This window comes from Scomber scombrus, chromosome 5 (genome assembly GCF_963691925.1).
Source record: "Scomber scombrus chromosome 5, fScoSco1.1, whole genome shotgun sequence".
Lineage (NCBI taxonomy): Eukaryota > Metazoa > Chordata > Actinopteri > Scombriformes > Scombridae > Scomber > Scomber scombrus.
Genome location: NC_084974.1, coordinates 24717433 through 24731267, shown reverse-complemented (window position 1 = coordinate 24731267; position 13835 = coordinate 24717433). Strand labels below are relative to the sequence as shown.

The following is a 13835-nucleotide window of genomic DNA, read 5'->3' as shown; positions in this document are numbered from 1 at the left end:
CATTGAAGAATTTTAACATTAAGATTAAAAGTTGTAAAAGCTGGCCTTCAGCACATTACTTATAGAGGGTATCAGTCTTGCATCATTTAGTGCAGTGGTCTCCAACCCTGCTCCTGGAGAGACTCAAATTTGTACATTTGCATATATAAAATTGTGTATCAGCTGCAGAAAAAATTAAAAATGATGCATTTCATTTCCATTTGTGTGTACTATGGGTCACATTAGGGAAAAGTCCACCTGATACAAATGTGTATAATATGTTTTTACATGTGTCAAATGTAAAAATGGGTCAGATTTGACCCTGAACAGTATGTTAGGGTTAAACTTGTTATCTTGGACTGGCTCCTTTTAGACCACCAGGGTCAGGAAGTATCCAAGGATGTATTTATAGGATTGACACCTTTGGACAAATGTTTATTTCAGTTATTTTTAGTTCTTTTGGTTTCTGATCAATTGTCCATCCAAAAGTTATTTTGTCTCATGTCCGCGTAACACCTTCAAAATCACATGAAAATTCTTGCAAGACATCAGTAAAAAAAAAAAAAAAAAATTAAAAATCAGATTATAATGCTGAAATTCATCAACATCCCCTTTACTTTTCAAGGTAATACTGTAAAAACTCTCTTAATGCTGTTATTTGTTACCTGGAAAACTTTCTGTGTTTGCAACATGAATCATGGTTGCAAAATACAAATCTTGATATTACAGAGTAGAAATATGTGAGAACCTTCTGACAACCACACCAAACAGAAATACTTATCAGGAACATTTGGTGAGCTTTTTGGTCCGAGAGGCTCTCGCTTTTCTGTGTTGAAGACTCTGAAACAGTGAACTGATCCCAAATGGTTTAATTTCAAGGATCATTAGCCCCGTCTAGACAGTGATCAACTGCCATCCTTTTGTGAGAATTGAGAGCGAAGAAGAACATTGAACTAACTATACAGAATCATTGTTCTGCAAAATTGTGTTTTTTTTAAAGAAAAGAAAAGAACTGAGTATAAACTACAAAAAGCTTTTAGTGAATCAGATTTCTCCTGGAGTGATTTCTGAAATAAGATCGGTAGTTTGACCTCCCATCAACACACAGTCCAACACAGCAGATATGAACTCCACAGATGAACTGATTTAATGTTCCACTTTATTTGGTACATTTACATAATGTAACAAACTAATACAAAAGACCTATGATGAATCCTGTCATTACAAAGCTTGTGTCTTATTAACACCATCATAAATGTTTTAAATTTAAATCTGCTGCCATCTTTTAACCCATATTGCTTGGTGTTGTTATATTGGGACTATATTGAAGTGTGTTGCTAATTATTTCCCCCCTGCCTTTCACTTTAATGAGGGAAATATTTGGTAATACTGCAAGATATTCATACATCTCCTCTGTATTTTAAAATACTTAAGACCCCTAAACCCCCAAAAAGATGTTTTTTTTACCCATCGACAGCAGATTTCAGGTCAAATAACTTGAGGACAATACGATGCTTACACTCAACCCTCGTTCTCCTTAAACTGATATTAGGTTTATTTAATTAGTTTTTTTTTTTTTTTTTTTACTAGAGTCTCTAATAGTATTAGAGGGTTTTTATCAATTTAGTTAAAAATTATTTAACATTTAATTTTATATTTGCTCAGTGTACAGGATCCTGCTGAGCACATCAAACATGTGAAATCATCTGTCCCATTATTATTGAAACACTCAAACATTACAATACCTAACAGGATGACTAATCAGCAGCTTTGATCCAGGTCAAGTTTCTCTTTTGATATGAGTCAACACACCCTGCTACCGTCTGGACCAACAAGGAAGTTTTATAATATTCTTGGAAATGAAAATGTTTCCGTTAATAAAGCAACATTAATGGAGTTTTTTTTTACAGAGCAGCATGAAGAACCACACACACACCCACACAGTGGCTGTAAATGATAAATTATATTTATTGAGAAAAGATTGGTTTTATGGTTGAATTATGATCACTAGTATTTGTGGCTGTAAAAGTGTGTACATGTGTGTGTGTGTGAGTGTGTGTTTGCATCACTGAGATGTAGCCATGATGCTGGATACACCTGTGAAAAGGAAAGCAGGTAGAGAAAGAGGAGAAAAAAAGAAGAAGAATATTAAGTTTTGTCTTCAGATACAGTCATCAAACACACAATGTGAAATATGATAATTAAAATTAAAATCAGGAAAGCGTTATGATTTAATAAATCAGCTACAAAGAGGATACATGGAGGCTGGGAAGCAGCTTATTGTTATTTCTATTATCTGCTTTTCAATTATTAATAAATTGACCAAAAAAAAAAGAAAGGTGAAAATGTCCATCACAATTTCTAAGCGTACAAAGTCACATCTTCAAATTACTTGTTTTAACTGACAACAATTGAAAAGCCAAATATATTCAATTTACAATGAGAGAAAAGCAACATTTAGACTGATAGTGAAATCAACTGTACCATCATCAATCTAAACCCTACACAGACAAAGTGGCACCTGGACATAGTTTTATATTTTTTAGCCAATTTGGAAGTCATTCTTTCAGTGAGTATCAAGTGTCACGTTTCATACAATTCAGAGGAACCTGCTCTTTATTTCTGGTGCAGTGGAAAGTTACCATCATGCATCAACTTTGTGTGAGCTTACCATATTTGACACAACAAAAAAACCAGTGAATATTTTAATGTTGGTTTTTTTCAGTGTTAAAAGTTGCATTAAGGTGTTTTGGAGCTCCATGTGGAGTTTGGTGTAAATCCATCTTTTCCTCAGTGAGTTACAGGCATTTATTTGCATATTGTCCTGGGTGTGTTTTTAGTAGATAATGTAATAATACATACATTTTGGTGCTGTCTTAACATTTTGGTCAATATCACCTCTGAGAGCAAATATTAAAATGTTATATATCATTGGAAAATAGACAACTGAATCTGGTATCTGTTATATAAGGAAGAGTTTGCATCTAGCAAGCTTCTGTCCCTGTATTACGTGATTGCACGCACCCTATCGGCCCTGATAGTTTAAAAGACCCCGTTCAAAGTAACCTGGAAAGCTGAGAATCTCACGGATCAGACAAAAAAAGCTTATTGATATCATAAAAGGTTTCAAGGTAATTTAATGTTTTGTTGAAGATTGTCTAGCATTGCGTCAAGTGAGTAGAAACTATGATGGCGGTTTTAATATCTTCATTATGGGACCGTATGGGACACATGAGGGAAGCTTTCAACCCACATCATAAATAAAACGTTAAATAGGAGTCCGTCTGTGTCTGGATAACTCCAGAAAGAACTCAAACAGCTCTTAATATTACCAAAAACACATCAACTCACTCTCAAAGTCGATCTTCTCCACGATGTTCTTGGGCTTGACGCTCTCCTCCTGGTTGAAGATGAAGATCTGACCCTCCTCATTCTCCGTCCAGCCGTACTTGTTCATCCAAACCTTCACCTGCGTGTCTGCGCACACACACACACACACACACACACACACACAAGAGGACAAGAAAGTCAGACTCAAGCCTTAAACGTTGAGCTTTTGCATTATAAATTATAATTATTGCAAAAATTAAACATAAAGAAGTATTGATTAGTGGAGCTTTTAACCCTCACATACTGTTCATATTCAGACTCTTCACAGTATCACTCTCATAATTAGTCTCTACCAAATTTCTGCACAACAAATTATTCATGAATATGTCATCAGTCACAGATAATAAGCAAGATTAATCCTTAATGAAGCTTTCAGAGAGCTGAGAGTTTATTATTCAGTTTTTACACTTCTCGTTTATGGAGAAAAAACCCCAACTATATTAAATGTGAAGAATTCAGCAGTATTTTTTTTTTTTTAATTTTTGAATAAATATGGATCAAAAACTTTAAAAAATATTATGTATCAGCTGCACTTAAATGTTTTAAAGAGAAGTCATCACATTTCAGGCTAAAAGTAAGAAGTATTTAGAGTGTATTTACTGCTTTCAAATGTTAAAATGGGTCAGATTTGACACGGTTAAATTAAATCAGATCACTTTTTCTAGATGGGGGCATGTGGAGGTTTCCATCAGTGTTGAGTTCTTATATTTCCAAGACATCTAAAACATATTGGATGGGACACAGAGGTATTATATTGTTTTAAAAAAATGCTTATAACCTGTAGAACAGTGTGTTTCTTACCCAGTGGGTCTCCCAGCATCTCAGCCAGTAACCGGTGCTCGATGGTCTGGTAGGTGATACCCACAACATGGCAGATGACTAAAAAGAAAAGGGGACAATCAATCAAAGTCTTGTAATGTTGTAATGTTTCAACAAGTGACGCATGTCATTCATGTAATAACATCTTTTCAGTTTGGGGTGTGGCCGCTTTAATGTTATCTTCCACTAACAGTTAAATGACGCTGAGTCAGTAGATGATACTCACACTTGCGAACGGAGTCTTCGAAACCGGTAATGCCGTCGATGAGCTCTCTGTTCTCCTCGAGACTTGTCTGTCAGGGAAGAAGGGAAGCAGGAAAAAACAAACGTGACTAAATAATAACGATGTGAAGTAAGTATTTCGCAAGTCTGGAAAATGGAAAGAACAAAAGGATCAAAAGAGGAATGAAAGAAAACAAACAAGTCCTGATCCAGTCAGCAGGTCTGATGAATAATGGACTGCTTAACAGAAATATGAAGCATGATCGATGTTTCAACCACAACAATGGGAGCAATTCAAACACAGACGGTACAAAATATGTGTATAATAACAAAGTATGTCAATATGTTGTTTCAAATGTAAAGTGCTTTATAAATACAATGTGTTATTATTATTATTACAGTCAGCTTAAGGAGATTTTTAAGGAGGTCATTGTCTTATGCATTTGCTATCTAACTCTGCTGCATAATTTAACATTCAAAATAAAACATGATATGCAACACGGACACTGTTAGGATTGTATATCATTTACATTTTCTTAAAATTATGACATTTTTTTTGGTATAAATTTGTATTTGAGACATACAGTATTTTGTTTCTGTTTATACTCCTAGAAAAAAACACACATTTCCTTCATTCAGATCACTTTTAATGATTTGTAAATGAATGGATCGAAGGAAAATGCCAAATATTTGCTGGTTGCAGCTTCCCTTACTTGGAAATGTTGTGTGTCATGCTGTATATCATTTACATTTTATTTTTTTTAATAATTACATTTTGTTTCATATTGTTTCTGTTAATCCACTAAGAGATCATTTATAACCATTTGTCAATTAATCAGTAGACAGGAAATTAATCAGCAACTATTTTAATAAGGAAAATGCCAAATATTATAACTTATTATTTAGTTGCTTTTTTCAAAGTGATATTTTATCTGCGTCCAAATTGTGGATGGATATCCACTTTGTGTTGCAGTGTAATACATTGTTTGCTCAGTGGTGAGATTTATTGAATCTAGTCTGCACAGATATGAATTATTACTTCATTCATATGGTTTGCTTTCTAAATCCGACAATTTAAAACTTGTATGCGTCATGAAAGTAAACTTAATCATTTTAGATTTTTAACTGTTGGTCAGACAAAATAAAGAAATCAGAACAGGCATTTTCACTATGTTCTGAAATTTTATACACAGTTAATTGATTATGAAAACAACTGTCAGTTGTGGCCCTACTCTCTTGATTAATCAGCAACTACTAGATAACTTTAAAAACTGTGGACTCATCAAAACGTTTTACCAATATTTAATGACCAGGAATTGTCTGCCACCTATCTACCTGATATTATTGTTCCGTTTCTCCATACTGTCATTTAATAATTGTTAGAGCCAGACTGATATATCAGCCTATCACACATATATCAGTATCAGCAAGATTTTTTTATTTTTTATGTTTTTATTTGTATGTGTTTTATTTTTTATATGATTTTATATTAAAATTGCAGTGAAATTCACTTTTTCAGTGCACTGATGTCATTTTATACAATTGAAGTTATAGCTAACTGTAAAATATGCTGCCTTGATTACATATATTTGTCACAAATGTTACAGAAATGTGCATTTTATGTACATATTTTGTATATATATCAATATCAGTTTTTTTTATTCCCTAATATTGGTATCAGTGTTAGTCCCAAAAATCCAGTATCGTTCGGGCCCTAATAACTGTTATTTCTGTCTACTCTGTATATACACAACATCAAATGCATGTCTGTCTCTTCCTTTTTCCCCATTAGAGGATATTTTGGGAGTTTTTACTCCTCAGAAAAAGGGGGAATAAAGACAGAGAGATGTAGGCTATAGATTGTAAAAACATTTAAGGCGCAACTCTGACTTTGGGCTATAAAAATAAAATACACTTGATGATATACATTGAATACATCAGTAAATCTGTACGTGTGTGTGTGTGTGTGTGGCATACCCAGAAGCTCTGGAAGTGGCACGTCTCCAGCAGGTTCCCCAGGTACAGGATCTGTCTGATGGGGCGCTCCTCTTGCTGCGACACTGTAGTCAAGGAAACACCCCCTGACCCCAAAGAAAGCACCCCCCCCCCCCCCAACCCACCCTGGACCTATTCTCACACACACACTTCCACAGTGACAGTAGCAACTTATATCACATGCACTACATACATTATTTTAACAAAAAACATGACTCTAAAACCATCCTGTAACTGACAAACCACAAACTCACATTAACACACAACACAGACTTTCAAAATAATGAGAAAAAGAGGAAACCGGCTCCAAGAAACAAAAGGTGACGATGAAGTTCTCAAACCCGATGATGCCAAATTTAAAAAGTGGTGCTCTCTTGTCTACTTGCAAAAAATACCTGAATTACTTCCGGCTGATTTTAAACTGGTCCAGAGTTTGATGTGCAGCAAGTCCTGTCTTCATTTTTACTACAAACATGTTTTACTGCATATGAATAACTGTGACTACTCTATATAAGATACACTATGCAAACATATAGGAGCACAAACAGAAAAAAGACTAACTGAAAGTGAATGTAAGGTTTTTACCTGCGCTAGTAATGGCAGTAAAATATGTAATTGTATTCATCATATCCTATAAAATGGACCATAAAATAAAGATTGTGAATGTCTGTTTTCCCCATAAGATTAATCAAACATGTATAATTAATGACTGCTGGGGAATTTATGGATGTGAATCGGTGTAGAGACTAACTATGAGTCAGAATATGAACAATATGTAAAGAGTTTAACAGATGAAAGAGCACCAAAAGGATACGTGTGTCTGATCGATCATGCACTTGCACAGAGTGAAGTCGGTGTGTGGCAGGTTGGTCAGAGCCTTCAGCAGAACCTGAGAGGTCACTGGAGTCTGGAAGTAGGCAGGGTTAAACTGGTACCTGCAGGGGGAGGAGGGGGTGTTAGGATTTAAAATCACCTCATATGACCCACACATCTTAAACAATTTCAATGATTCTTTAAATTCACAAAACTGTGCTTAAAATCTACAAGAAAGAACCTCGTGCTTTATCTGTTATATAATTACAGAAACAGCAATTACAGCAGAAAAATAAACAGTACAGACGTCACAATGTTAATATCTTTCAAAACAGTAAAAACAAATTCAACAGCCAATAAGATATGAACTGTGAAAATAACAGAGAACTAAATATTTCCCAGGAAACATTCAAGTCAGCCAACACAAAGTTTTTAGATTCCAGATAATTCTCCCAGTTTCTGGCTAACGCCTTAAATGTTTCTGAGTAGAATTTTAAATATTTGCTATGGTTGTGAATGTTGGCAGGTAACAGTAACAATGGTGGTGTAACTTACAGCTTGAGGACAGCCAGGTTGGCCTCCAGGTCGTAGGTGTTTTCTCTGGCTTGCATCTCCACGTAGCGCTCCAACGTTGCAAGGTTTTCCGGGTTGTATCTGAGAGAAGAGAAAATTATTCAGTGTAGACGGTTTCTGTGTGTAAACTGTCAGAGGTTTTCAGGAGCTTGTAATCTAGCTGTACAACTGTTAAATGAATTGCTATTTTGATAATCGATTATTCATTTCATAGTCAACTGATATATTTGGGTTGCTTTCTTTCACCATTTTATGGACTTGATGAATCAAGACAATAATCGACATATTAAAGGATAGGTTTCACAGCTTTTCAAGTCTGTCAGGTGTCCATATGAACAGTGAAATAAGTTTTCCTCCCAGTAATCATTCCTCCTGTTCATACTGACTATTAAAATATATCCTTCAAATGTGCTTTCAATGGAAGTGATGGAGGACAAAATCCAGTGTGTCCACACAGTCATTTAAAAGTAGATGTGAAGCTTATATGAGGCTTCAGCAGTCTGAGTTAGTCATATCAAGTGGATATCTGACACATTTACAATCTTTTTAGCATCAAATTCCCTCTTTCTGTTTCCCTGTTGAGCTGTGGTGGAAGTAAAGTAACAAGAAGAGGGACTTTGGCACTAAAAAGACTAACGTTGAAAGATATCTACTTGATTTGATTCATTTGGACGACTGAAGCTTCATATTAGCTTCAGAAATACATTTTTGCAAAGAAGGAGGAGGACTGTGGATTTTGTCATCCATCACTTCCATTGTAAGTGCATTATGAAGGGACAAGGGTCAAGTATGAACAGGAGGAATGATGACAATGTTCATTTAAGCACCTGACTGTTGTTTTAGGACCGACCTTTATCATCTGTCACTTGTGTGAAAAGGAGGCTGACTTTAAACTTCAGTTGAACATCATGTGAGTCTTTAATATTGATAAATATTGTGGCAGAAATGTTATATGGGGAGTTTTTGTTTCCTCGCTAACGTTAGCTGTTTTGAAAATCTGACAGATGTGACTCAACTTCTCCAGTTTCAATGCTCAGGTACATTTAGAAATGTACCTTATCTAATTATTAACATGTTTACATTGAAATAAGACTAATAAAATAATACAATAAAGCCTCTGACTGACTACACTCAGCAAATGTTAGCTTTCAATATTAGCACAGAGGCTAGGCTATCATTAGCTTGTTCATCCGGTTATCGGTCCGTGATCAGCATCATCGGTACCTATCGATCCCGCGCAGAAGTTTCCCGACGTTCGCCCTCATCTGCTCGATTGGCGACGCCATTTGGTCCATATTTATTTCAGCAATCTTTGCGGTTAAAAAAACCCAACTAAATCCACACGTGGACCGCTGAGTGGGGATGAGAAGAGAGTAGAGGAGGTCGGAAAGGAAAGAGCGACGGACCGGAACCGGAAGTGGAAGTGGAAGTACGGAGCCCAAACAACCGATGGACCAAAACAACTTCAACTTTCTATTTAATGATTGTAATAATTGTATTATTTTGACAACATTTTATACATTGGATATTTGCAATTTAAGATATAAATATTCCACATATCCAATTCTATTCAGAGGTTACCTTAATATCAAACAAAACATTTCTTCTAAATTTAAATGTACGAACAAAAAAAGGCTGTGAGAACTTCATAATAACCTCCTATATAAGCTTTACCTGTTTCTTTTTCTTAGTTTGCGTGTTTGTAGACACAACTTCCTGTTAACCTGCTGTATAGTTGTGAAAATAACGCTGTTAAACGTAAACTTTCCTCAAACATTGTAGCGGTTAATCTAAATGTATTTTACAACCAGGGTTGGGAAGGTTAGTTTGCAGATTAATAGTTATCCTATTTATAATGTAATAAGTAATGTGACTATTTCAATTACTTCAAAGTAATGTAACTTATTACAATTGATTACTTTTTGATTACTTTTCTAATTTTCTAACCAATGTTTTCAGCTGTTAGGGTAAGTGTACCCATTAAGCACCAAAATCTAAGTTCAGGTGTTTTTCATGGATACTGACATGATTTATAAGGGAGATCATTTCTTATAAAGCAAGATTTATCTCTCATTTGAAAATGTATTCATTAGTTCATGTAGATTTTGGAAATAAAATAAAGATATTTGATGAAAAAAGTCAAAAGTCTGGCATGGGCTTAATTGGTACTGTTACACCATTTAAGCTCATGTGTGCTCAAAATAAGCCCACATCATGATTTATTTATAAAAATATAAAAAAAATATTGATTTCAAAGAATTAAAAACAGCAATATATTTATTCAGTAACATGTTAAATATTTAAAATGAGGGAAAAACCCTCCTGAGCAAAATCTTAAACGTCTGACTTAAGATGTAACCGCCTTTGTAATCATCATCATTTTCATTAGTAACTTTTTTTTCTCAGTAACAATAACGGATTACAGTTACATTTATTATGTAATTAAATTACGTAACACCGTTACATGTAACTAGTTACTCCCTAACACAGTTTACAATCAACACAATAAGTTAATGACCATCTCTGTTTGTCACTGCATTTTTAAAGTAGCAACCAGAAGTGGTTAATATGCCGTCAATTACGCTAGTTTGATAAATATACTGTTTTATTCTTTCATGAATTCTACCCAGCAAAGAAATATTAAGATATATATCATTACATTTTGTTGTAGCTGCTCTGAGACTGCTGTTCCCTTATTTTGTCCCTTTTGTGAGATTCTTCTCGAATAACAGGTATCTTTATCAACAGCCATATTGATGGACATTTTATATCATTTTGGAAACATGTACTGGTTGGAGGAAAATAAGATGACTCTAAATTAAATTGGCAGCTATATTTAAAAAATATATTTTTTCATTAGACATATTTATAGGTAAATAGCCAAACTTCTGGGACTTCAGACAGCACATTGATTTAATTAAGTTTTTCCTTAAAGGCTGTAACAAATAAAATAAAATAGTAATATACTGAATAATTGAAAAATATAATTGTTTATGAATACAAATAAACAGTGATGCAGTTCCACACTGTCACCACACGAGGGCGGTAATTTATCTCCGCGCATGAGCTCATGAGCGTGACTGCAGTGTGGAGCTGCAACCACTGCAACACATTAAATTAATCAAAGCAGCGTCGCACGATGTAACCACTTCCTGTGCGTACTTTCAAATTACAGTGACAAAACGGAAGCAATCCGAGATATATGAACTTTTATTATTGAAACATTTTAAACAGATTTTTAGCTGTCAGTAGATATACACAGATATTCCAGCATATCCTGTGAATACTCACCCACCTAGTTACACTCTAATTTAAATTTTCATTGATATTCATACTTCTATGTATATTCTGCTTTTTTGCACATTTTTTTTTATCATGGCAATATAAAAGCACATAGTCCACACTCACTACACAGAAATATAAATGAGTGCCCCTTTCTTTCCTACACTGTTGTTTGATTTTATTCTTTTTCTGGACTGCATTGATTTTCTTGTACTTGCCAATTGGCGAATAAATTGATCCTTACTATAGATGACGAATCAGGGTGTAGTCTACTTGTCACTTGTCACATTGTGATTGGGAGTTTTCCCCAGTAAGAATTATTTTGCCGATATACAGAATTACAGAATTGAATTACAGATATCTCCATTACATATCTACTCTGGCTTTTAAATACTAAAATAGCCACTTTATATTTTGTAAGGATTTTTAGATATCTTTAGATAGTACAATCAAAGTTGTAGATATCTTGAAATACAATCTCTACTATGGTAAGAATGTTATTATTGTTGTGTTATTATCTTTAATTACCTTTCTGACTGCTGAGAATACAGTTTTGCTATTATGGATATCTAAAATGTGATTACAGATAGGAATGTGGCTCCTTTTTAAATGTTAAAATGGCTTGCTATAGATTCACAGTATCTACACAACATACCTACTTTACTATATGACACATCCTCTTGGTTAGGTTTAGGCATGAAGAGTGGGGTGGTTTGGGGTTAAGGGTTGGGGGATTGAGTGAAGTCATTTAAAGATAACAGTATCAGGAGGATGAAGGCCAAACTGTCCTGAAGTCTTCCAGCAAATATTGTCACTACAAAACCTAAACAAAGTGCTGGAGGTGCACTAATAAGAGCTTTTCAATGCTATCAGCTGACTTTCTCTGTTTGAGGTGGCTTGGGAGACCTTTAAAATCATAACACCTCCTCCCTCCTCCTCCCTTCCACACACACACACAAACACACAAACACTGGCTTTAACACCTTTTGTCTGTGCTTTGCGTGGTGTGACCTCTGCCCACAGTCACAATAAGGTCATGACAGGAAGTTTCTCTGTCTACTTGTTTGCTTCCAGGGGGATCAAAGTCAGCTACAGTGCAGCCTTGCAGGAGCTTGAGAGGGTTCAGTGTCTTGCTCAAGAGCACCTCAGACAGACGGCTGCTCACTGAGACAGGTGGGTGAAACAGTGACTCACAGCAGCCTGAAACCTCCTGCTGTGAGTGCAATACAATGATTCAAGAAACAGCAAAGCAGCAGTTCATCCAACAACACATTTTAATTTCTTTTTAGGTCAGGGTATGATATTTGCTGGAGTGTTCCAACCTCAATAATGAAAGTAACACATAGTAGCGTGACATAGTCTAATATTAACAACTTACAGTGATGTGATTTGACACAAAAAGCAAAACATGTGGAGCTGAGACAGTCAGTGTATAAAAGGAAAGGTTCACAATCTTTCATGTGTGTCATACAACAAGTCAGGAGCCCAAATGAACATTGAAACATGTTTTTCTTGCTGTAATCATTCCTCCTGTTCATACTGACTATTAGAAGATCCCTTCATAATGCATTAACAGTGTAAGTGATGGAGGACAATATCCGCAGTCGTCCTTCTGTGCAAAAATGTATTTAAAAGTTTATCTGAAGCTAATATGAAGCTTCAGTCGTCCAAATGAGTCAAATCAAGTCTTCTATGTTTCAACGTTACAGTCTTTTTAGTGCCAAAGTCCCTCTTCTTGTTACTTTACTTCCACCACAGCTCAACAGAGAAACACAAAGAGGGAATTTGATGCTAAAAAGACTGTAAATGTGTCAGATATCCACTTGATATGACTAACTCAGACTGCTGAAGCCTCATATAAGCTTCACATCTACTTTAAAATGCATTTTATTGTGGATTTTAGCCACCATCGCTTACATTGAAAGCACATTTGAAGAGGATCTTTTAATAGCCAGTATGAACAGGAAGAATGATTACAGCATTCAGTGTTTATATGGGCACCTGACTGTTGTATTAAGACACAAAACAAATTGTGAAGCTAGGCGCTATTGCCTCATCTGATTACAGTATTGAGCATTAGTTACTTAAACACCAAAAAATGGGGAAAATAAAGTCCAGGTTGTAAAATACTTAAGTTTCCTTTTAACAGATTAGTTGATTAACAATAAATTAACCAGCAGCTATTTTGATGAATGATTCAAGTAATCTTTCTAAGCAGAAGTGCCCAAACTTCCCTGCCTCTGATTTGTCAAACTGATTTTCTTTGTCCACCATTTCAATTTTTAAATCTTTGGGTTTTTTTTAACTGTTTGCTGGACAAAAAACAAATTGAAGATATCATTTTGGACTTCAGAAACATTGCAATTGTGACATTTTACATACATTATTTCATCATTTTTGCCGCTGTTCCTTTCATAATGATTGTGTGTAGGGGGAAAAAGGCCTACACACAACATGAAGTGTTGCCAAAAGTCTCAGGGAGTGTTTGACTGATCTTGAGTAGGTTTGATTATTTTCATGATCAATCTGTCTGTTTAAATGTCTCATTTTGTCCACAACCTAAAAATATTCAGTTCACTGTCATAGAGGAGACTAAAGAAACCAGAAAATACTCACGTTTGAATATTTTTCTCTAAATAATTAATCCATTCTCAAAGTAGTTACCAACTAATTTCGTACTTGACAATGCAGCTCTAACGGTTTTGGTCAGTGGAATAGAAAGACAACAACTCAGTGCTGTTGTTTCATACTGAATTCAACCG

The 13835-nt window shown here is 35.0% G+C and overlaps 1 protein-coding gene across 2 annotated transcripts; it reads right to left on the bottom strand.

The window, feature by feature from the left end:
* Positions 1-1927: 1927 nt before the first annotated feature.
* eif3k (eukaryotic translation initiation factor 3, subunit K) lies at positions 1928-9181 on the bottom strand. 2 transcript variants are annotated; one of them, XM_062419040.1, is made up of 8 exons: positions 9016-9181; positions 7774-7872; positions 7220-7340; positions 6388-6465; positions 4415-4481; positions 4171-4248; positions 3331-3456; positions 1928-2076 (listed from the first exon to the last, which is right to left on the bottom strand). In XM_062419040.1, exons 1-8 carry the CDS (start codon positions 9084-9086, stop codon positions 2045-2047), a joined length of 672 nt encoding a protein of 223 aa, XP_062275024.1. In that variant the 5' UTR covers positions 9087-9181; the 3' UTR covers positions 1928-2044. The 2 variants fall into 2 exon arrangements, with proteins under 2 accessions (XP_062275024.1, XP_062275025.1); XM_062419041.1 differs by having other exon boundaries at positions 6388-6462.
* Positions 9182-13835: the final 4654 nt, after the last annotated feature.